The sequence below is a fragment of the Bos javanicus genome, chromosome 6 (genome assembly GCF_032452875.1).
Source record: "Bos javanicus breed banteng chromosome 6, ARS-OSU_banteng_1.0, whole genome shotgun sequence".
Classification (NCBI taxonomy): Eukaryota; Metazoa; Chordata; class Mammalia; order Artiodactyla; family Bovidae; genus Bos; species Bos javanicus.
Genome location: NC_083873.1, coordinates 98,459,239 through 98,484,595, shown reverse-complemented (window position 1 = coordinate 98,484,595; position 25,357 = coordinate 98,459,239). Strand labels below are relative to the sequence as shown.

General features: G+C 38.4%; 1 protein-coding gene across 5 annotated transcripts in view; it reads left to right on the top strand.

Annotated features, from left to right (window-relative positions):
* Positions 1–24,871, top strand: part of HELQ (helicase, POLQ like) — a 40,922-nt gene extending 16,051 nt beyond the window's left edge. For 3 of the 5 annotated variants that reach the window (XM_061420668.1, XM_061420671.1, XM_061420672.1), the window contains 10 exons: positions 2,306–2,545; positions 6,995–7,136; positions 7,490–7,594; positions 12,037–12,259; positions 13,314–13,471; positions 14,780–14,878; positions 17,993–18,166; positions 18,612–18,725; positions 20,177–20,311; positions 23,640–24,871. In XM_061420668.1, coding sequence (XP_061276652.1) covers positions 2,306–2,545; positions 6,995–7,136; positions 7,490–7,594; positions 12,037–12,259; positions 13,314–13,471; positions 14,780–14,878; positions 17,993–18,166; positions 18,612–18,725; positions 20,177–20,311; positions 23,640–23,747 — 1,498 coding nt within the window. In that variant the 3' untranslated portion in view covers positions 23,748–24,871. The other 2 variants (XM_061420669.1, XM_061420670.1) reach the window with 2 other exon arrangements.
* Positions 24,872–25,357: the final 486 nt, after the last annotated feature.

The window sequence follows — 25,357 nt, the reverse complement described above, 5'->3', positions numbered from 1 at the left end:
AGTTTTTCACCTTTATTTCTTCTACTCTTTATCCACCCTGCACATCATCCAGTTGAACTTCTTGTCTTCTTTTATTCATTTATTTCTGGTTGTGCTGGGCCTTTGTTGCAGGCTTTCTCTGGTTGCAGCGAGCAGGAGCTACTCTTGGTTGTGGTGCTCAGGCTTCTCATTGCAGTGGTTTCTCTTGCTGCAGATCATGGGCTCTAAAGCTCAGTAGTTGTGGCGTACAGGCGTAGTTGCTCCACAGCGTATGGAATCTTCCCTAACCAGGGGTTGAACCCATGTCCCCTGCATTGGCAGGCAGATTCTTAGCCACAGAACCACCAGGGACGTCCCTACTTGTCTTCTTTGTTTATGTTTTGAACCACTCATTTCCATGCCTGCGATCATGCTTTACCTTCTGCCAATAATGTACTTCCCCACCCCCTCACTGTGAAAGAGTTAACTTAGGCAGGTTGATAAGGAGTCCAAGCCGAAGGCCCCTTTAAGGAGGAGGTCAGCATTCTTTCTTTTTCGCATTCTTTTGACGTAGACAAATAGTCCTTGTAGGCATCAGAATCTCTTGTTCAAGGACATGCCTTTTTTTGAGCTTTGGATGTATGCTGTGGGAGAAGGTCTGGGTAAAAACTTCCATAGCCTTGAGCTCTGGGTTAACCTGTTCCTTCTGGCTAATCTTGTGTTGATGTCATCCCAGGGTGTATGTTACGGGAAAGGGTCTGGGCAAAATTCTCACAGCCTTGAAGTATTTTTTATCTATTTTCAGAAGCTAGGTGAGCAGTGTATAAGGCCCCACTTAAATTAGTGAGGCGGGTACTCTCCTGCCGTCTTCTGATGTCTTTGTCAGAAGCTTTTTCTGTCACTTTCACTTTAAATAAAATCTGCACAAAGCTGCGAGTGACTGAGACTGTCTTTGGTCCCGGAGTTAAATCTTCCTCTTCGGAGATGATGAATCTGGCGGTACTGTTTACTTCTTGCTTAGCTATCAACTGCCACCTCTAACCTGTTCTTCAGCACCCAGCTCACTTCTCAACTACCCCCCACAAAACCCTTCTCCATAGATCCATGTCTTATCTGGTCATTTACAAATAATGTCTCCCTTCTCTTAAAGTATAGGGTAATTGTCCTTAAGACTTAATTCCTTGAGAAGAATTTGTCCCTTTCAGGACCTCAAACTCTTGACTGGGAAATAGTAATATAAAGTCAATAGCTCCCTACCCAGCTGTCACTTGGTTCTTACACTGTTGACTCTCAACCACTTTCTGCCCCATTCTTCATTGTCTCCTTGCCACCCATTTCTCAGCTTCTTATGAAATTACTGAACTTGTGCATTTAGCACCAGCCAGAGCTGTCTGTGCTTTCCATGAAGCTTGCTGCAACAAGGGCTGCGTGTATTATATTTATATCTTAGACACTATTTTTTGGGTTTCCCAGGTGGCTCTAGTGGTAAAGAACACAGCTGCCAAAGCAGGAGACGTAAAAGAACACGGGTTCGATCCCTGGGTAGGGAAGATCCCCTGGAGGAGGGCATGACAACACACCCAAGTATTCTTGCCCAGAGAATCCCATGGACAGAGGAGACTGGCGGGCTACGGTCCATAGGGTCGCAGAGAGCTGGACATGACTGAAGCGACTTAGCACGCACACAGGCTGTGTTTGTTTGTGACTGGTGTTCAGAAGTTGTTGCTTTACAGTCAATTAGGAGTTAGTTGTACTTAGTCTTTCCTTTTTTTCTTTTCTAGAAAGGAATTGAGAAAAATAGGTGCTTCTAGGTAAGGAGACATTGTAGGATATTACTGAGGCTTCTGAAGTGCTAATATTTAGACAGTGTTTTACATATAATTCATATGCTTTAATAGTACATATACTTTTTATCTTCAGAGAAGAAAATGTATGACAAAGCAGTTCATCTTCACTGAAGATGCATTTTCTTGTGAAAAAAAAAAATTGTAACTTCTAGAGCAGGTGTTTGAACCCAGCATTCATGAATTCATAGGAAGTACAGGATTGAACCTCAGGAAGTACAGAAACCCTCTGAAATTATATGCAAAGTGTTGTATTAATGTGAATATCTGTTTTTTCCCTTAGCTTTAAGCAGATTTTCATAGGACTTTGTGATCCCCAAATAGGCTGAGAGAAACTGCCTGTTAATGAAATCGGAATTACAATTCTAAGAACGTTTTATGTACTTAGGTCAATAAAAGTAACACGATTTTAAAGGGAGAATGTTTGCATGTAGCTACTAAAGTTAAAATGGTAGGTGCTCCTTCCCTATAAGATCAAGGGTTCCAACAGATCTTTTCCCTAGGGAATATCTGAAGCACAAAGAGAAAGAAAAACAGGAGGTGATTCAGAACTTGAAGAATGTCAGCGGTGGCAACCTGTGTCGCGTGTTAAGGCACACCATCCCGTTTGGAGTTGCTTATCACCACAGTGGCTTAACCAGCGATGAAAGGAAGCTCTTGGAGGAGGCCTACTCCACAGGGGTCCTCTGCCTGTTCACCTGCACATCCACCCTCGCAGCAGGTGTTAACCTACCAGCGAGAAGGTAAGATACAAGTCATTGTCGCTCAGGCTCCAAACTTTTCAGTCCCAGCTTGCCAACAGGTTTGGGTTTTTTTTAATTGTTTTATTCTTTCTCAGTAATGAATGTAGATTTATCAAATGTTTTTTTCAGTGTTTGCTGAGTTGATTGTTTGGTTTATTTCCTTTAATATCTTAGTGAAAAATGGCATTAGTAGATCTCTCTCTCTTTTCAAATTTATATTTGTATATAATATAAAATTAAATTTATATTTATATATCTGGTTTTAGTTGCCCCTCATGGCCTCTTTGTTGCAGCACGTGGGCTTCTCTCTAGTTGTGAGCAGGTTTCGTTGCCCCACGGCAGGTGGGATCTTAGTTCTCCAGCCAGGGATCAAACCTGTGTCCCCTGCATTGGAAGACAGATTCTTAACCACTGGACCACCAGGGAATTCCCTTAGTACATCTCTTGCTAGTATTATTGCTTCTTTCTTTAGTCCTCTCCTTATCTGGTTTTGATATTAGGGTTTATTATTCTAGTTATGTAGAAACAGTTGGCAAGCTTTTGACCATTTTCTTTTTTAATCTGAAAGAGTTTATTTAATATAGAGATTTCCTTGACACCTTAGAGAACTCATCTATGAAGACTTTTGAGTCTATTAATAGTATCTTTTTTTTTTTTTTTCAGAGTAGATCCTTGGAGAAGGCAATGGCAACCCACTCCAGTACTCTTGCCTGGAAAATCCCATGGGCGGAGGAGCCTAGTAGGCTGCAGTCCATGGGGTAGCTAAGAGCCGGACACGACTAAGCAACTTCACTTTCACTTTTCACTTTCATGTATTGGAGAAGGAAATGGCAACCCACTCCAGTGTTCTTGCCTGGAGAATCCCAGGGACGGGGGAGTCTGGTGGGTTGCTGTCTATGGGGTCGCACAGAGTCGGACACAACTGAAGCGACTTAGCAGCAGCAGCAGCAGCAGATCCTTGTTTACCTTTTTAGTTATTACCAAAGCTGTGGGCCTGTGGAGCTGATTTCCACTCTTAGTTAATGATGATGCTAAAATTTGTAACTTTTTTTTTTTCCAAATAAATGGTCAATTTTTATGAATCATCCAAGAGCTTTAAACTATATATTTTATGTTGGGTGTGCACTTTTATGTATCTCAATGAGATCCCAGTTATTAGTCATGTTATCAGCTCCTCTGTTTTCTCTGTGATTCTTTGATCTATCAGTTCCAGAGACATATGTTAGTTTTCTACTGTAATTATGGAGTTATCAACTTCTCCTCTTTACATTTTTACAATTTTTTGCTTTGTATTTTACAATTATTTAGGTATATAAAAGTTTACTCCAAATATCCTATGGCTGAATTACACCTTTTATCAGTAGAATAAGTCCTTGTTTTCCTCAGAATGACTTTATTTTGAACACTAGAACTATATTTTTTTTGCCAACTATATCTTTTTCTATTCTTTTGTTTTCAAACTCTGTCACCTAGGAAGTATTCCATTTTTTCAAACAATTGTTGAAATAAAAAAAGGAAGTTACATATTTTATTTCTCTTGTTAGCAATGGTTACTCTTAAAAATTTAACAGTGGTAATCAAATGTGTTTTCTATGATTTTAGAATTGATAACTGTATCCTCTGCTCAACATTACAAGAGTCTTAGCATTTGTATATTTTTTCTACTCTGTCTTGTGTATTGTTGCGGTTACCTAAAATGTTAGGTCTGTATTTTTAATTTTCTCTCATTTAAAAAAAAATTTATTTATCTTTAATTGAAGGACAATTGTGTTACAGTGTTGTGTTGATTTCTACCAAACAACTTCCCTCATCTTATAATCAATAATTATTTAAACTTACCAATAAATCATACTTGTGTGGGTTTTTTGTTTTGTTTTGCCTACCTCTGCCCCTTGTATCCAACATCTTCCTTCTGTGACCCATTTTTTATTTTGCCATCCTTGGGTAATTCTTTTTAGATGATGCATTGAAAATAAAAATTTTTGAACCTTTGCATAGTTGAAGCTATCTTTAGTTTAGCCTCACACTTGAACACCTCGCAGCGAACAGAATTCTAGGTTCAGTGTTTTCCCTTAGGAGCCTTTGTAGTATTCTTCTATGTCTTGAAGGAACTAGTGGTGGACATTTTCGTTTTTACGTAGGCTTGCAGCTTTCCCTCTCCAGAAGCTTGTAGGCTTTTCTCTTTAACCTCAGTTCAGTTCAGTTCCTCAGTCGTGTCCATGAACCGCAACATACCAGGCCTCCCTGTCCATCACCAACTCCTGGAATCCACCCAAACCCATGTCCACTGAGTCAGTGATGCCATCCAACCATCTCATCCTCTGTCGTCCCCCTTTCCTCCTGCCCTTAATCTTTCCCAGCATCAGGGTCTTTCCAAATGAGTCAGCTCTTCGCATCAGGTGGCCAAAGTATTGGAGTTTCAGCTTCAACATCAGTCCTTCCAATGAACACCCAGGACTGATCTCCTTTAGGATGGGCTGGTTGGATCTCCTTGCAGTCCAAGGGACTCTCAAGAGTCTTCTCCAACACCACAGTTCAAAAGCATCAGTTCTTCGGTTCTCAGCTTCCTATAGTCCAACTCTCACATCCATACATGACCACTGGAAAAATCTTGACTAGATGGACCTTTGCTGGCAAAGTAATGTCTCTGCTTTTTAACATGCTGTCTAGGTTGGTCATAACTTTCCTTCCAAGGAATAAGCGTCTTTTAATTTCATGGCTGCAATCACCATCTGCACTGATTTTGGAGCCCAAAAAAATAAAGTCAACCACTGTTTCCACTGTTTCCCTATCTATTTGCCATGAAGTGATGGGACTGGATGCCATGATCTTAGTTTTCTGAATGTTGGGCTTTAAGCCAACTTTTTCACTCTCCTCTTTCACTTTCATCAAGAGGCTCTTTAGTTCTTCTTCACTTTCTGCCATAAGGGTGGTGTCATCTGCATACCTGAGGTTATTGATATTTCTCCCGGCAGTCTTGATTCCAGCTTGTGCTTCTTCCAGCCCAGCGTTTCTCATGATGTACTCTGCATAGAAGTTAAATAAGCAGGGTGACAATATGCAGCCTTGACGAACTCCTTTACCTCAACATTTTGTAATGTGTGTGCTCAGTTGCATCCGATTCTTCACAACCACGTGGACTGTAGCCTACCAGACTCCTCTATCCTTGGGATTTCCCAGGCAAGGATACCAGAGTGGGTTGTCATTTCCTATTCCAGGGGATCTTCCTGACTCAGGGATCAACCCACATCTCTTGTGTCTCCTGCCTTGGCAGGCAGATTCTTTACCACTGGATCACCAAAGAAGTCCCTAGCTACTTCTCATTTCATAGGGCTTAGCCATTGGGTACATGTTCAGTCTAAAGTTTTATGCCTTTCTTCATCTTAGAGTAATTATTTTCAGTTATTTCTTATATCATTTCTTTCCTTCCATTTTCTCTGTTTCTCTGCTTTTATAACTTCAGTTAGACAATTACATTGGTCATTCATTTCTCATAACTTTTCTTACATGTTTTTCAGTCTATATGAGTTATGTAACTCCTTTACTTTCTATATTACAAAATCAGTTTTTAATTATATCCCACTAACTATATTCATTCATTATTCAGTTCTTCAGTTGAATTGTTTAAATGAATTAATTTTTTATTTCTAAGAACTCTCTTCTTTTATTGTTCTTTCTTTATAGTACTCTGTTCTTCTATAAATACAGTACCCTCCAGAATTTTCTGTGCATATTAATTCAATTTTTTAAAGTTCTTTTCTGTTCCCTGTATTATCTGTCTCTGTCAGATGTATATTCTATATGTTCTCATTGTTTTTCTTCTGTGTCATTTGTTTTCTTCATGTATTTGATAATCTTGTCTGTCCATTGAGATTTATAAATAAAGGAATTGGTTGAATAGGTAAATAGCACAGGTTTTCTCTTACCTTTGAACAGGAAAGCTGGCTATAGACGTCTGTATACATAAATCTGCAATTTTATGTAGTTGACAATACAAATTCATAAATAAATATGCATATGTTAGTGGCCCGTGGTCAGATTTTTCATTTATGGAGTATCAAATCAAAAACCTTTTGAGATTATTGCTATAGTGGATTGATCGTAAGCTTTGCAGGTAAGCAGACTTAAGCTCAAATTATGGTTCTGTTAATTACTAATCTTGTTGGTTTTTATAAGCTATTTATCTGTGCTTCAGTCAACCATTTTGTAAAGGAAAATTAAAGTACATAAGAATATCACCACAAGTTTTGTAAGATAACAGATAATGTACATAAAGAACCTAGAACATCATAACATATAGACTACTGGTAAATGGTAGTTACGTACTATTTTGAGTTAATATGTCACTAAATTGAATATCATATAAAAATAATGAAATGAAGAGTTTAAAAATAGATGCTAATGGTATAGATCTAATACCACTTTTAATTAATTTTATCAATTCCATAGAGTTATATTAAGAGCACCCTATGTTGCTAAGGAATTTTTAAAGAGGAATCAGTATAAACAGATGATTGGCAGAGCTGGCCGTGCTGGAATAGATTCTGTTGGGGAGAGTATCCTTATATTGCAAGAAAAAGACAAGCAACAGGTAATAATCTGGTTGTTAGTTGGTTGTTTTGTTGTGTTTTCTCAGTCTTTAATTTCGCCCTTTGATATCATCTTTTAAAAATTAATTAATAATATTCCTTTGAATAATGTTTCCTTCTTCTCTGCAATTAAGCATTAGAAAGAGTAGCTTGAATACTTCTGTATTTCAATGAAAAGTATTTTCCCTATCTTCTTCCATTTTCGTGTGGATACCTGCTAAATTCTTATTTTTTTGTCTCTCTGTTTTTTCTTTCCCCCAACCTCCACAAGATGTATGCAATTATAAAATTTTATATGGAACACAATTTATTTTTTATAATAATGTGAAACATAGTATTGCTTTAACTCTTGTAGGTATTGCAGTTAATAAGCAAACCATTGGAAAACTGCTATAGCCATCTTGTTCAGGAATTCACCAAGGGAATCCAGACTTTGTTTCTTTCTTTGATTGGTTTGAAGGTATTTTTTTTTAATATTTTTATATCTCATTGCTATTATTTGAGACAGTGGCAGTTGAAAAGTTTTGAAAACTGTAAAGAAAGTTGAAAAAAATGTTCACTTCTATATAATGTGAGAAAGAGCAGTCTATGACATGATAAATCTAAAACTGGATTTATTTGTGGATTTTTAAATCTTTGAATTGTATGGAACAAATAATAACTGGGCATCCATTACAAGTAAGAGACTTTGGCGGATACTGTGGGGGATAAAGGAGCCTTAGAAGCATGGGTCCTAATGACAGATAATCCAGCATCTCTGCCTTAGTAAGAAAAGATCCCCTGTAAGTCCTTCACAAATAAACATTTGTGAAGTCAGTATAGCCTTTATCAGGCAGAAAATTAAAAAAAAAAAAAGTTGGGTGGGGCACAATGGGAAAACACTCTTTTCCCTAAGATTAGAAATTGACTCTCTTTCTTCAGGTTATTCTTGAGTAAAACCTCTTTTTTAGGCTTATTCTCTTGTACCCAAGGTCCCTCAGTCCCAAACTGGTAAAGCCAGGGTTTGAATTCAGCTTTATCTAACTAAAAACCAGGACTCTTAATCTATCATATAGCCTACCTTTATTATCCCAAATTGGTGTAAGTGAAAGTTCCAAAGGTAATTGATAAGTAAAAGATATCATGAGACCATTTTGGTCGCCTTACAGATGAATGGTGTAATATTTTATCCCCTGGCATTTTATAAGAGCCAAAGGCTACAGAAAAGGAAAGGAATTAGTCCTGAGTATTGAAGGTGATAGAGGTTTTAGATGAACAGAGGGAAGGAATAAGCCATTCCAGATACTTAAATTGAAAGATGAGAAACCTTAAGATGATGTGGAATAACAGTCAATAGACTGGATATTGTAGCTATAGAGAAAGGCTGAAGATAACCTAAGAGTAGAAAGTTGGGTGGAAAAAGTTGGGCCAGACTGTGTGCCATTGTTGGAGAGGATGGGAGAGAGTGCTTAAATACTAGACTGAAGACTTGTAGCACAGTCACGTATCAGTGGAGAAATCGTCAAAGTGTTTTGTGGTGATTTAGAGCAAGGGCTCTCATGTCACACATACCTGTGTCCCGGTCACAGCTCTGTCTCTTGTTACCCTGTGTAAATTACTCTCACTTAAAACTCACCGAAAACTATAAAACACTGCTGAGAGAAATTAAACAAGACCTAAAGAAACGGAGAGAGATACCATCTTCATGAATTGGAGCACTCACTTTTGTTCAGATGTTACTTCTTCTGACATTGGCCTGTAAATTCTGTGCAATCCCAATCAAAATCTCAACAGGTTTTGTTCTTTTTTTTTTTTAAAGAAATTACAGATCAATACTGAAATCTATTTGGAAATGCCTCAGGGTAGGGAAAGATTTCTTATAAGGAAAACAAAAAACATAAATCATGAAAGAAAAAAATAAATAGACCTCATATTTTTACAATTCTCTTCAAAAGATGCTACTTAAGCAGTGAAAAGGCAGGAAGAAAATATACATCTGACAAATACGTGTATGTCATGAGTTAGGACTCCATGCAAGGCAATGGAATTGAGGCTTCACTTGAGACGAGTGCACTCAGGTACAGGAATCCTGGGGGAACCGACTTGGCCACAAGGGTTGGTTTTATGGGCCTGCGATGCCAGATCCATAGGGCTCAACAGTTTCAGTTAAATTCTGTGTTAACAATTGAAGTACAGCAGCAAGAAGACCAGGCAGAGTCAGCTCAGGAGATTAGCCGGTAGGCAACTGTTGTTCCAAACCTGCCCTTACGAGGCTCCTGGGCCCTGTGCTGAGAAGAACAGGCCATCGGGGTTCTTCCTTTACGTTGAGGTAGGGCTTCACCACAGGGCCCTAGTTCTGGAAGGAGGCTGGAATTACAGACAGGGTGGAGAGGCAGAAAAATCTTTGGGGTTAGAACTGAAGAAGTCAAGTCCTCCAGACAGAAACAACCAGTGGGATAGGGTGAGAGGCGACAAGGGCAGGGTGAGGTCAAGAGGCAGGAGGGTGGAGGTGGGCATCCTTGGGGACACTAGGTTTTGGTGGGAGAGATGGAAACTGCAGGAATTCGACACAACACTTGTCGCGCCCTGGGATGCAGGGAGCCTCCAGTGATCATTTCTCACGACTATGTTTCAGACACCCTGCTAGACACTTGATATGTTTTTATCTCTAATGTTTTTATACCTTTGAATGAAATAGTATAGTTCTGCTTTCACACAAAAAAGAATCCGAGGCAAAAAGAGGTCACATAGGCTGCTTGCACACTCTTTTCCAGGTGCTGAGGTCCTGCCTAGATCCTTGTGATGCTCGCCCAGCTGGTCTGGCATCAGCTGTGCCCTCCCTTCCCACACCCTCTCCATATTATTCTTCAATAGATCGATCTTCTCCAAATATAAATCCCTTTCTGCCTAAAGTTTGTTAGCGGTTGTTTCCCACTGCTGTTAGGATTGAGTCCAGATCCCTTATCACGGTCTTGTTTAGTCACTGAGTCATGTCCGACTTGTTTGCAACCGCATGTACTGTAGCCCACCAGGCTCCTCTATCCATGGAATTCTCCAGGCAAGAATACTGGAGTGGGTTACCATTTCCTTTTCCAGGGGATCTTCCCGACGCAGGAATCGGATCCTCATCTCCTGCATTGGCAGGTAGATTCTTTACTGCTGAGCCACCTGGGAAGCCCTTATCACGAAACCTGGCATGCTGCAGTCCATGGGGTCGCAAAGAGTCAGACATGACTGAGCAACTGAACAACAGCAGCAGCACTGTGTGGATTTGGCCTCGCCTCTCTCTGCATCCTTATCATCTCTCAACACGCTCTTATACTCTGCACTCCAGACACACTGTCCTTCTGTGTGCATTTCACGTTCTGTGCCCATCCTACCACGGTGGTCTGCAAGCCTGGGGCTCATTCATCTCAGCTCTCCGTCTCGTTTCACCCTCACCCACTCCTACTCCACCGTCAGACTTGCGCTTCACCACCTCTTCCTTGGGGAAGCCTTCCTTTACCGCCTGGTGCAGTCAGTCTCTTGGATGCTATTTATAGAAACACCCTTCTTTCCTTTCGTAGCACCCATCAGTTTGTCGTTGTATTCTTGTTAGTGACTTTCTTTGGCTGATAACTTTACCCCCCTGGAATGAAGCCCTGGGACAGGTCCACGTTTATTCTCCTGTATCACCAAATCCCAGTGACTAGCATAGTGCCTGGTATGTGGTTGGCATTCAGTAAATACTTGAATTATGGTCTGGCTTTGGAGTTGGTCATGGCTGAACTTGCAGGTTGGGGCAACAGTGGAGAGAACCCAGCTTTGAGAAGCCAGAGATAGAAGCTATCCCAGGGGGTTAAAATCACTATGTCTGAAAGTTTTTACAGAGGGATACAAAGATAATGTGATGGTAGCTAGAAGGATCAAGTAAAGGGGTTTGTTTGTTTGTTTACCCCCAGTAGTAACTGTACTCAGTTAAAAAAACAATATAGAAACTATGTTGATAATCTATAAACTGAGTATCAGTTCTTGAATATCTTAAAAGTGCAGTTTTAGCCTGAATGAATATTATGTTAAGGATGGACTTTTATTAAAAGGAGAAAAAGCAATAGGAAATGTCCCTGCTCCATAATATTTTTTGTTACCCTTTATATTGGTTTACTGTGAAATTACTACTTAAGTTTTCCCACTGAAATATCATCGGAATTGAAACAGAAATATGCTCATTGATTGACTATATTTTAGTATAACATGCTGATCTCATTGAAATTGGCTATTGTAAGTTATGCACACTCAGAGTCAGCTCTATGTCTGAATACCACCATTGCTATTATAAGTTTTAAACAGTGAGTTGGGGGGAGGAAAAAAAGGCAGCAAAATAACAAGGAAAGGAGATGGGGATGCGAGAGACAAGAAGAGGTAGAAAACTGCTGTTTATTTTCAGGTAAAATGTCAGGGAGAGTATTGCCAGATCCTGCTTTAGTGCAGACTTTCAGTTGTGTTTTCCATATGTGTTTTTTTTAATACGATTTTTAAAGCTAAAGAATATTTTCACATGTGGCTGGAAGGGGACGGAGGGAGGATTTCTGAAGGAGGCCGAGTGGGAATTAGTGATAACTAGTGGGGAGTGAGCAGAGGGCACAGCTTTGGAGATACTGTGAAAAATTACTCAAAAACCTAAGGATTTTTTGAATCAGAAATATGTAGACGTCTTCATTAAGAGTATAAATATGATAAATATATTCTTCCTTCAACTTTTTTTCTTGTCATTTTAAAATATTATTATAAAAGTACCTTTATGCAACTATGTAGATTTTATATTGATTTTTTATTTGAATAGCTTTGATGTATGGAAATGAGTCCTCATGTTGATGAATTATTCATTCAAAATGATGCCTTGAATTAGAGAAGCTGCTCTAATGGTATCCTGAATTGTTTCAGATTGCAACAAACCTGGATGACATATATCGTTTTATGAGTGGTACATTTTTTGGTGTTCAGCAGAAGGTTTTGTTGAAAGAAAAAAGTCTCTGGGAAATAACTATGGAATCACTTAGATACTTGACAGAAAAAGGACTTCTACAAAAGGATACTATGTGTGGGTCCGAAGAAGAGTTCCAAAATAATTTTCATATCACAAAGTTGGGACGAGCTTCTTTTAAGGGTAAGAGCTTACCTGACTCTGACTGTGAATCTGAGGAAATGCATCGGAAAAAATAGAAATTTTCTGTAACTCTAAATTAGATTTGCAATTTCATATTAATAATAAGAATCTTATCTTACAAACTGTTAAACTACTTCAATTTTTAAAAGTTGAAAAATGTTTAGAATTGCAAGTAATTACATGAAGGAAAAGATGATCCTCCCTTCTTTATGCTCGCCTCCCCCAGCAATCATACAAATCTTACTATCCTACCAAGAATAGCAGTAGCAATTTTTAGACATTTTCTGTAAATTTCATAACAATTTGGTATATATTCTTCTAAATATTTTGTGTATGTATATTTATGTTTGTGTTACATGTATGTATGCATATATACATATGTACTATATGTATAGCACACACACATGCACACACATACATGTTGAATAGTATAAGTATTTGGAGGCAGCTTGCTTTCCTCACTTATAAAATATCATGAGCATCTTCACACATCAGTCCCTTTAAATCTACCTCATTTTCTTTTAGTACAACAGTCATCCATACTATGGATACCGTAATGTATTCAACCACTCCCCTATTGATGGACGTTTATACTGTTTCTGATTTTTCTCTGTTATAAACAAGGGCATCTCTGTTCCTGTATTTTTGGATATGTGTGGAGATGTTTCTTTAGGTTAGATTCCCAAGAATAGATTAATTAGGTCAGAAGGTATGTACTTACTAAATGTTGATGGATACTATAATATCAAAATGACCTCCTAAGTTTTGTGCTAAGTTACATAGTAAGAAATTGTAAAGAAATTTTTTTTTTTTGGCCGTGAGGGATCTTTAGTTGTGGCACTCAAACTCTTATTTGTGACATGTGGGATCTAGTTCCCTGACCAGGGGTAGAACCTGGGCCCCCTGTACTGGGAGTATGGTGACTTAGCCACTCACCCACCAGGGAAGTCCCTCAAGACTTTTTCTATATTTAGGTAAACCAGATTTTCTTTAAAATCACTTCTTTCCTCCTTTGGTGATTATGAAAAATGAACTCTTTGTGTCTTTCTTTTAGGAACGATAGATTTGGCTTATTGTGACATTCTTTACAGAGACTTGAAGAAAGGTCTTGAGGGACTTATGCTCGAAAGCCTTCTTCATCTAATCTACTTAACAACTCCCTATGATATGGCTTCTCAGTGTGACCCTGATTGGATGATATACTTCAGGCAGGTGAGAAGATAAGATTTTGCAATACAGGCTAAAATAATTAATCACAATATGATTTTTTATCATGTGATTATTCATTTTTTTTGCTACTAAAATATATTTGAAATCGGGCCTTTTGAAAGATGAGAAGACCAATTTCAAGTATATTTTCATAGCCAGAAAAAAGACTCAGACGATAAAGAATCTGTCTGCAATGCAGGAGACCTGGGTTCGATCCCTGGCTCAGGAAGATCTCCCGGAGAAGGGGAATGGCAACCCAGTCCAGTATTCTTGCCTCAAGAATTCCATGGATGGAGAAGCCTGGTGGGTTAGTCCATGGGAACTGCAAAGAGTCAGACATGACTGAGTGACTAATACTTTTTATGGCAAGAGCATTTTTTGTTTGTTTCACTTAAATATTTTCTGTTAAATGTAAACATGTTCATTGTCGAAAAAATAAAGTAAGGTGCAGAAGAGAAGAAAGGACCATGTCTGGTCCCTGTCCCCTCAAGGTGGTTACTCTTGCGATGTGGGGACCACTACATTTTCTAATGCCTGAAATGTAAAGAAAACCATTGCTGATGGTTGAGAGTTTAATTACATGAAAGCTCTATCAGAGTCACACACAGTGTCATGTCCTGTCACACCAAACCCAATGATGTTGATACCTGAGAAAGAATAATCATCTTTATCACCAGTATCAAGGTGGAACTGGCTGTACCTATTACAAAACCAAGTGGTAGAGTACAGTCTACTATGATTTTACTCTGAACAGGCAGGGGCAGTATGCAGGTCTTACCAGGTGGCATAGTGGTAACGAATCTACCTGCCAATGCAGGAGACGCAGGTTTGATCCCTGGGTCAGAAAGATCCCCTGGAGCAGGAAATGGCAACCTGTTCCAGTATCCTTGCTTGGAGAATCCCATGGACAGAGGAGCCTGGCAGGTTATAGTCCATGGGTTGGTCATGACTGAGCACATGCACACAAACACATGTATATAAACAGTGCAGTTACTTCCAAAAGCTTTCCCTCCTCTCCCTCCCCAGACATCTCCCGTATGAAACATAAACACAATCCAAGAAAATCATAGACCATGGTTACAGTATTTGTGGCCATGTCTTTAAGTTCATTCAGTATTGCAAACTTGTAAGTAAATACTTGTGTTATTTGTATTACTTGTAATACAATACTCGCAATACTTGTAAGTAAAATTTGTGTTATTTTTCATAGATTTTATCATAATGAAAATGTGATATGACTACTAGATTTGGTTAATGGCAGACTTTTTAAAGTTACAGTTTAATTTTTCTCTATATTCTTTTTCTGTGTAGTTTAACCAACTCAGTCCAGCAGAACAAAATGTCGCTGCTCTGGTTGGAGTCTCTGAGAACTTTATTGGGAAGAAAGCATCAGGTCAAGCTATTAGGAAGGTACGTACCATAGTCTTTTTTTTTTTTTTTTTCTTTCCTAAATAGCTAAGTTCAGGTAACAGAAATTAATGCTGTCATCTCATCTCCTTTGTTGGTTTGATCGTTTCGGTTCACTTTTTTGTCTTTAAGAAAATAATTACCACTTTACTATTCAAAACATTTGCAAACCAGAAATTTAGGTATATTTTAAAAATAATGTTATTTCTGGGTGGTTGTGATGGCCCTTTTTTGTGTCCCTTTGTATTCCTAAAATAGTCATGCATGTCTAAGGCTCTTAGCATAGGAAAAGGTAAACCTTATTAATCTATTTTTCTTAGGCTCCTTATTATGGTTTAAATCATAACAATTGTAAAATATTTTCACAATGTTATAGAAAAGAATCCTAAAATAAGTTCAGTTCATGGGAGAAAAGTTTTCTAGAAACTTTTTCTTAAGCATCCACTTCGCATCCACTCGTCTTATAACATAAGACGAGTTTTTGGATTTTTGTTTTTGTTGGTGCTTTTCGTTGTCCCAAAGAACTACCAATGTACTTGAAGTACATAAAGCGTTTTAGAAGGTTGAAGCAGAGAAGCCAAGTACTCTTGTGTGATATCTCATATTTTTGTTTTTTAAAGTTAAGTCAACAAACAAGAATCAAGTGCTGAATACACCACTAACTGTACAAGAAGTAAAAATAATTCTTTGGCAAACACACATTCATTTCCTGAATTAACATAATTTTCTGCCTTATAATACTTACACTTTTTTTTTCAATTTTCATTTCCTTTGGTAATCTAATCTTCATTGAAGCCTAATGATCTTACCTACCATTTCCCTGTATATCTTTTAAATTTATATAGATATTACTGTTTCATTTTGAATAATGGAAGATGTTTTACTTACATTTGAATTGAATGGTGAAGCTGTCCCCTGTATTGAGGTATCATAAAAGTATAAATGCATGGTACTTCAGTATTCCTGTTGTCAATATTTAGATTGGACCTTTTACCTCAGAAGTGACTATTGTTTAGACCTTCAGAATGTTGAATAAAAATATTTCTTAAACCTTTTGTTTCAAACTCTAAAATATATTAAAAAAAATTAATCTGGAGCTCATTACCAAGTAATAAACACTTATAAAATCATGTTACAATAATGCATCTGTTGAAACTTGAATCAGAATTTATTTTTGTTACATTTTATAAAACATGTCAATAAATGTTTGTTCAATTTATAATTATTTAAAATTGTATGAGCATGGATTTATCTTAATTACAAATGAACAAGTTATTAGTTTAATACTTTAGAAGTATCTTTTTAAACAAATTTCTAGAGAACTTATTTGCTTAATATCTACTTGATTTCTCCACATTGAAAAGGACCTTTAAACATTTCTTGTAAAAGGTCTTGAAATTGGCATAAAGTGACTTATCTCGCCATGTAATACAATTATGTCATTTTTCTTGGCTTAGAAAGTACATTCTAAGCAAAAATCTCCATTGACTCAATTTATAGTTAATAATGAAGGTGCATTAAAGTTGGGAAATTAAAAAGTGATCTTTTCCTAGTTGTTATTCAACTATCATGCTTTTTCAGCTTAAAGCTTTTAAAAGGGTGATCTAGTATCAAACATACAGAATCTAAAACTCTTATGTCCTTCAGTGTACTCATCTAAGTTCTCAAACATTCTAAGTTCTCATCTTAAACATTCTTTTACTATAGTAGAGGATATAATTTTATATTTTTAGAGGATATAATTTTATATTTTAAAATTATATCCTCCCTTTTCTCTTTAAAGTTCATTCTTTTTTTTCTCTGATTTCAAGCATGCATTACTCAGTTTCTGAGTTACTTGGTATTAGCTATGAAATACTTTACACAAAAAATAATCACTAGGCACCACAGGCCAAAGCAGATATACAGAATAGAAATTATCAACTACAGGAAGCATTTCTCTTTCAGTGTTTTAACTTCTGGAAACATTAATTATTTACCATGACCAGGTTTAAGTCATAGAAGCTAATATTTACTCTTAGTTTACAATATAAACAAGCTTATTAACATATTTATCTAAATAAACACATTTGTCTAATTTATAATCAGTCATATATACATATGGTAATATATATATGTATATGTGTGTGTGTGTGTGTGTATATATATACACCCAGCCTGTAAGTACTACCTGGGGCTTCCCTGGTGGCTCAGTGGCTCAGACAGTGAAAGAATCTGCCTGCAATACAGGAGACCAGCAGGAAGATCCCCTGGAGAAGGGCATGGCAACCCACTCCAGCATTCTTGCCTGGAGAATTCCATGGACAGAGCCTGGTGGGCTCCAGTCCATGGGGTCGCAAAGAGCTGGACACGACCGAGCGACTAACACTCAACACTCTAAATTCTACAGAAAACGTAAAGGTTTCCCCATCTCCTTCTCGTCCCGTCTTCTTTTCCTAAGGCTGCCGTCACAAATTAGCGCAAACCAGGTGTCTTAAAACAACAGAGCTTTATTCTGTTACAGGTCAGGAGGCCAGAAGTCTGAAATCAAGATGCTGGCAGAGCTGTTCCTTCTGGAGGCTTGAGGAAGAGCCATCTTGCCTCTCCCGTGGCCTTTGGTGGTTGTTAGCAATCCTTGTAGTCTCCATCTCACCACAGTCTACCTCCTTCCGTCTTCACACCACTTTCTCTGTCACTCACATCCTCTCTCTTATAAGGATATCAGTCATTGACTAATGGGCTCAAGGGCCCCCTATATATCCAGGATGGCTTCATCTCAAGATCCTTTGCTAATTACATCTGCAGAGATTCTGTTTCCAAATCAGGTCACGTTCAGAGGCACCAAGGGTTAGGAATTGAGTATATCTTTTGAGGAGGGACAGTTCAACACACTACACTCCCTACAGAAGGAAATTTAAATTGGAAACAGTTTGACTTATCTCTTTTTTTATAGACTTGGAAAAACTAATACTTTGAACTAACCTAAAGTACATTTGTTTTGACTTCGATTTGTTTCTGTAGAACCACTCTGTCCTCTCCCTGCTGTGTACAGCGTCATTCTCATTCCCTTTTATCCAGTTTGAATGTGATGTACCTTTTAAGCAGGTCCAATACATGAATTTATTTATGTCTTTCTAGAAAGTGGACAAGAACATTGTCAACAGACTGTACCTGTCTTTCATTCTTTATACTTTGCTCAAAGAGACCAACATTTGGAGTGTGTCTGAAAAGTTTAACATGCCTCGAGGATATATACAAAGCCTTCTCTCCGCAGCTGCGGCATTCTCCTCCTGTGTGTTACATTTCTGTGAGGTAATTCCATTGACTAAAGGATACACGCTTTGCATGTCTTGTTGATGCTTTGGTCAAAGTGAACAGAACTCTTTTTAAAAATATTTATTTACTTATTTTAATTGGAGGATAATTACAGTATTGTGATGTTTTTTGCCATCAATATGAATCGGCCATGGGTATACATGTGTTCCCTCTCTCCCGAGCCCCTCTCCCTAGAATTCTTCCTGTTGACTTATTTTTTAGTTTACACTCTTTGTCCTCATCCTAAAAGCGTCCTGTTCAAATCCCTCCACGTCTGCCATGTTTCCTCATAGTAATTTTGCTCAGAGTCATTGTTCATCTCTTGCTTTCCCAACTTCCAGAGTTTACCAAAGGGTGAGTCCTTTCTAAGCCCCCTACCACACATACTGGATTCTGAAATAACTTACGACATTTCAATTCTGCAAATCTCTGTGTTTTGCAGGAGCTTGAGGAGTTCTGGGTTTACAGGGCCCTTTTGGGAGAACTCACCAAGAAGCTGACCTACTGTGTAAAGGCAGAGCTAATCCCACTCATGGAAGTGACTGGGGTTTTAGAGGTTAGTAACTTCTTAGCTCCCCAACTGAGATGATTTCAGCTCACAGAAAAATCAGGTTTTACTTTTGTGTCACAGGGTAAGTGGCAACAATAGCCATATTGCTCATTTATCACGGGAATCTGTTGTATTTGTTTTTAATAAATTGCTGCCATGGCCTCCCCGAAATCCCTGTCAATCCAGAAGCAGTCCTGATGAAAAATCACATTTGTGGATAAATGTAACGGTAGAAACAGGGTGATTCTCCCCAAGTGCATGCGCCACCCCTCTTTGCTCCAAGCAATGCGTGTGTGCCGTGCCTTCCTCCTCTCCAGCAGAGACTCACCTGCTGTGAGTTTAGACAGTGCTTGTGGAAGGTGGTGGCCACTCAGTGGCAGTGAGAGTCATTTTCATTTTCTAAGAGAATGAGATGAAGGTTTCCTCGGCTGGTTTCTCAGCTTTCTATTTTTGATCAACCCTTGTTTTCTGTTTATTCTGTTATTAAGTTCTTAAACCAGAGGAATTCTGCTTGGGAAAGCATGCACACACATACACACACACACACACACTCCAGGGAGTAGAGTGTAGATAGTGAGAACATTCTAGGGATACTGAACTAAAACATTTGATTGGGGATCTGAACTAATGCCCCTTCCCCAAGTGCCCTAAGGAGTTTTTTATTTCTGTTTTTTTAATATTTAATTTATTTATTTTTACTGTGTTGGGTCTTATTTGGGGCGTGGGGTATCTTCATTGTGGCACGTGGGACCTGTCGTGGCACGTGACTTTCTCTCTGTGGCACGTGGGCTTAGTTGCCCCACAGCATGTGGGATCCTAACCTTAACCAGGGATTGAACCCACATCTTCTGCATTGGAAGGTGGATTCTTAACCACTGGATCACCAGGGAAGTCCCCAGGTTTCTAATTTCTGATTGCTGCTGCTAAGTCGCTTCAGTTGTGTCCGACTCTGTGCGACCCAATAGACGGCAACCCACCAGGCTCCCCCATCCCTGGGATTCTCCAGGCAAAAACACTGGAGTGGGTTGCCATTTCCTTCTCCAATGCATGAAAGTGAAAAGTGAAAGTGAAGTCGCTCAGTTGTGTCTGACTCTTCACGACCCCATGGACTGCAGCCCACCAGGCTTCTCCACCCATGGGATTTTCCAGGCAAGAGTACTAGAGTGAGTTGCCACTGCCTTCTCCGATTTCTGATTGCAGCACACATCAATTGACTTCACCTGCACAGAAAGCTAGCTCTCTTGCAGTCAGATTGGAGCCACCCAAATTATTTTAAAATTCTTTTAAAACACTTTTAAAATTCCTTCAGATTCTGATGTGTCATCTTTTCATATTTACTTTATTATCTTAGTTTATTCCTATCTCTTGCAAGTGAATTTTTCCCTTCAGTGAAATCCTTAATTATTTTTTCCTAATCCCCAATTCTGATCCTAATGATTTTTATAAATACTTTTCAGGGACGAGCAAGACAGTTATACAATGCAGGTTATAAAAGTCTAACGCACTTAGCTAATGCAAATCCTGAAGTGCTGATAAGGACAATTGATCATTTATCAAGACGCCAGGCCAAGCAAATTGTTTCATCAGCCAAGGTAAGCAAACAAGGCATTTTTTAATCTTTATGATATTTTACAGTTATCTCCTTATACTTTAGACATATTAACTATAGGCACAAAAATATATATTCACATATGTGGATAAAAATAGTGCACATGTTATGATACAAGGCTTGTTAAAAAGAGAAAAAGGATCTCCCAAAAAATAAAGGCACTTTTAAGAGTTCACTGACATATAAGGAACTCTGAACTCATTAAATTCCGCCTCCTACTACTCTTGTCACAGAAGTCCTTTCCTCAGCATCCCCAACATCTGGTCTTCTCACCTTTAAACACCCCCACTGACAAGGAATTTACAACCTGGAGAACTAAGTTCTATTTTTGGACTCAGTGTTACAAACAGCATCCCAGTATAATGAGGCTGCCTTAAAATGCCTACCATGGTATCGTAGTACTACCGTCTGCAACCAGGCTCTTTTTTTGTTCGTTTAGTGGTTTTTCACATGCTTGAAAACAGCTCTTGTTGCCCCCAAAGGTTTCTCTTTTCTGTTTCTTTCACCTGTAGTCAACAGTCTACTTTTAGGTTATTCACTCTCCTGGTTACACTTTGCTAGTTGCAACCCAGTTTGTCACTACCCTCCTGCCCCATGTGGGTAAATCCGTTACGCAGCAGTTAGGGGTTATTTGGACTGCCCAGGTGGCTCAGCAGTAAAGAATTCACCTGCCAATGCAGGAGACATAGGTTCAATCCCTGGGTCAGGAACATCCTCTGGAGAAGGAAAAGGCAACCCACTCCAGTATTCTTGCCTGGAAAATCCAATGCACAGAGCAGCCTGGCAGGCTACAGTCCATGGCATCGTGTCTAAGAGTTGGACACAATTTAACAACTCAATAGCAAGGGATTATTTCCTTCTTGATCTCAACTATATTTCCATCCTTGTGGTCTGAAATTGTATAGTTGTGTGTGTGTGTGTGTTTTAAGTTCATTGTTATACTATTGTCATATATAAATCGAACTGACTGAAAAGTAAGTTTCCAGCTTACTTTTTTGAAAGGCTCTCCCATTGTTTGTATTACTGTGATTGATCTTCGTGACAGCCCTCTCAGGACACTACAACTTGTCCTATTAAATAAGGAGTTCTTTGGGTTGATAGGGTTGAAATTGTAGTTATTTTATTGCTGGAGCACCTAGCACGGTATTCAGCCTATAGTAGATGTTTAACAAATATTTGAATAAATAAATAAATGAGATTTAAAGAAATGAAGTGATTTACCCAAGGAAACATAGCTAGTCAGTAAGTAGTAGAGCAAGACTATAGTGTTAGACTATATATTATTAAAGATACAAAGGGGAACTTCCATGGTGGTCTGGGAGTTAAGACTTGGCCTTCCAATGCAGGGGGTATGGGTTCAATCCCTGGTCTGAGAGCTAAGATGTCACATGCCTTACAGCCAAAATACCAAAACATAAAACGTAAGCAATATTGTAACAAATTTAATAAAGACTTTTAAAGTGGTCCACATCAAAAAAAAAAAAAGTATACAAAGGGAGCTGCAGTATCGATGGCCAAAATATTTAATAAGTGACTTTAAATGTTAAAAGTATTAGACAACTTCAGGCACAATAATGTGCATAGTGTTATGCTTTATATCAAATTGGTAGAGAAAGTGGTTTTTTTCTTCTCTGATTTTTATTGAGCTTTTTGTTATAAAATGTTGTAAGAGAAATAATGCAAGTATTTCACACCAATATACACAAACCCAGCTGCAACAAATACCAACATTTGATTTCCATTGTTTTTAAAGAAAGGAGAAAAATCATTATTCAAATATTCATTGACAGCTACTATGTACCAGTTTAGAAATAGGTTAGAAATAGTTTCTTTGTTTATTATGCTCCTTTTGAAATTAACCATATTAGTTTTAGGAGCTTGAATAAAAGTTTTCTTTGAAACACTGATAGTGACAGCTTATGGTAAATGGTGCCGCTGGATTTGTGGTCTTTGAAGGAGAAGATTTAACTCCGAGACCAAAAAAGATTCTCAGTCACTCAGAGCTTTGTGTGCAAAATTTTATTTTAAGGTGACAGAATAGAGAAAGCTTCTGACATAGACATCAGAAGTGGGTAGAAAGAGTACCTGCCTCACTAGTTTAAGTGGGGCCTTATATACTTCTCAACTGGCTGCTGAGAACAGATAAAAAGAATACCTCAAGGTTGTAAGAGTTCCACCAGCCCCTTTCCCAAGGCATGCATCCTGAGATGACTTTGGCACAAGATGAGCCAGGGAGAATAGGTCCAGGGCCAGGTCTCTGGGCTGGATACACTGTTGCTGTGTAATCGGGGGTACAAGTCTGAGAAACAGGTTCCCAGGCAGGATTTTTAACAATTATAATCATTTAACATAGAGCCTAAGAAAAGCATTTCCATGAGTAAGACATTGTGCTGTGTGATCATTAGTTCAGGACCTATAGAAAGCCTAATGTATATGGCAAGATACATTGTCACACAAGGCTTAAGGAAAGCATGAGCCAGTATATTCACCTCCTCCTTCAGTTCAGTTCAGTTCAGTTCAGTTGCTCAGTCATGTCCGACTCTTTGACCCCATGAACTGTAGCTCGCCAGGCCTCCCTGTCCATCACCAACTCCCAGAGCTCGCTCAAACTCATGTCCATCAAGTCGATGATGCCATCCAGCTCCCGGAGCTTGCTCAAACTCATATCCATCAAGTCGGTGATGCCATCCAACCATCTCATCCTCTGTCATCCTCTTCTCCTCCTGCCTTCAGTCTTTCCCAGCATCAGAGTCTTTTCCAATGAGTCAGTTCTTCGCATCAGGTGGCCAAAGTATTGGAGCTTCAGCTTCAGCATCAGTGCTTCCGATGAATATTCAGGACTGATTTCCTTTAGGATTGACTGGTTTGATCCCTAAAGGGCCCCAAGCTTTAACTCTCTCAATAGGTTTTTAAAAGATAGCATACTAAACTGTGAGGATTAATAAAATCTATATATATAGGGTAACATTTTTAAGAACCAATTAAATTTTTTCAAACCTGTCTTAAATTTTATAGGTTAAAAGTTAATTTTAAGTGGCTGAGTCTTCAATAAAACAAACCTTTGAGAGTATTAAAGCTCCGTTATTTTTGGTATACCAAATGTAGTGATCAGCTAAAATGGCTTTAAATGCCTCAGCTTCATTTACTATAATTGCTGTTCTTAAGTGACCATTTTTCAATCTCATTATTAATTTTAATGTCTAGATTATGCTGATACATAAGGATTCAGGTATTGAATAGATGGTGGTAAAATGTTAGCAGTTCCCTAACAATGCATATTTTTGCTTCACATCTTGATTTTTTAATTGTAGATGCTGTTGCATGAGAAAGCAGAGGCTTTGCAAGAAGAAGTAGAAGAATTATTGAGATTGCCTTCTGATTTCCCTGGTCTTGTGGCCTCTTCTACTGAAAAGGCATGAAGCTATCTGAGGAGCATTTTTAAGTATGAATTATTTATTGTACATGCATTTTATTAAAGCTCTCCTATAAGTTATAAATGAAAAAAATATATTTTAACTATATATATTAAGAACTGTGGCTGATGTTTGAATAGTCCTCTCATCCATACTTACATAAATAATTATGCATTATTTCTCTAATCAAAAGTCTGGCATCCACCACAAAATGAAATCCCAAGTTTCCCAGCATATCCCCAGCGTACCTTTGCAACCAGACCTTTCATTATCCTCCTACCCATTTCTTTCATCAAACTTGACTATTTGCAGTCCCAGAATTTTCCCTGGGATTCACAAACCCACTGTTTCCTATCTGCCTTAAACTATTCCAAGGGCATGGAAAATTATCTTTAAAATGGATTATATACTTTGTTTCAACTAAAAATGCTCAAATACTGTCTCCTGTATGAAATTGTCCAAGTTCAGCCTTATCCCCACCCCATCCATGGGTTCTTTCCCTCCTCTAATGATTGTGAGCCCCTCACTCATGTCCAGGTCTTCATAATGCTTTATATAATGTCTGAAATCCCCTGGAGGGCCAAGACCTGTGTTATGGTCTTTGTATGCCACATAGCACCTACACAATTTGCTGCACAAAGTAAGGACCTCTGTGAAAAATGAATTCTTACTCAAATTGATAATTTAAAGATTCTCTTTAAACACAACTTAAATATTACTTCTTCCCCCTCCCTTTTCTGATTCTTAGCTCAAATGTAGATGACTGGTTAAACTGGGAAAAGAGTAATAACTATTATTATTTATAAGTACTAAACTGGTTTAGTTAAAGCTTCCCTCACATGTCTGAGAGACACCCATTGGCAACTTTGCAGATAGATCCACAGTCTCAGTTCTCTGTGCCTCAACATTTAGCTCATTGTAATATGGGCATACCTCAGAGATGTTATGAGTTCAGTTCCAGACCACCACAAAAAAGTGATTGTTGCAATAAAACAAGTCATATGAATTTTTTGGCTTCCCAATAAAGTTATGTTTACACTATACCAAAATCTATTATGTGTGCAATAGTATTATGCCTAAAAGAAAACAACATATATACCTTAATAAAAAATATTGTTGAAAAACTCTAACCATCATCTGAGCCTTTGCTGAGTTGTAATCTTTTTGCGACAGTAACATCAAAGATGACATTAACAAATGTAAGAATAATGACAGAGTTTGAAATATTATTAGAATTACCAAAATGTAACACAAAGATACAAAGTGAGCAGATGCCGTTGGAAAAATGATGCTGACAAAATTAGAGTAATTTGACCAAGGTCGTGTACTATTGATATTTGTTGCAAAGCAGGGACTTCGGACCTGGACGATCCCAATCTAAAGTCCATGCATGCATGCTCAGTCACGTCGACTCTTTGCAACCCTACAGACTGTGGCCCACCAGGCTCCTCCGTCCACCGTCCATGGAATTTCCCAGGCAAGAATACTGAAGTGGATTGCCATTTCCTCCTCCAGGGGATCTTCCTGATTCAGGGATCAAATCTGCATCTCCTGCATTGGCAGGCAGGTTCTTTACCACTGAGCCGCCTGGGATGCCAAAGTCTGTGCACTTAACC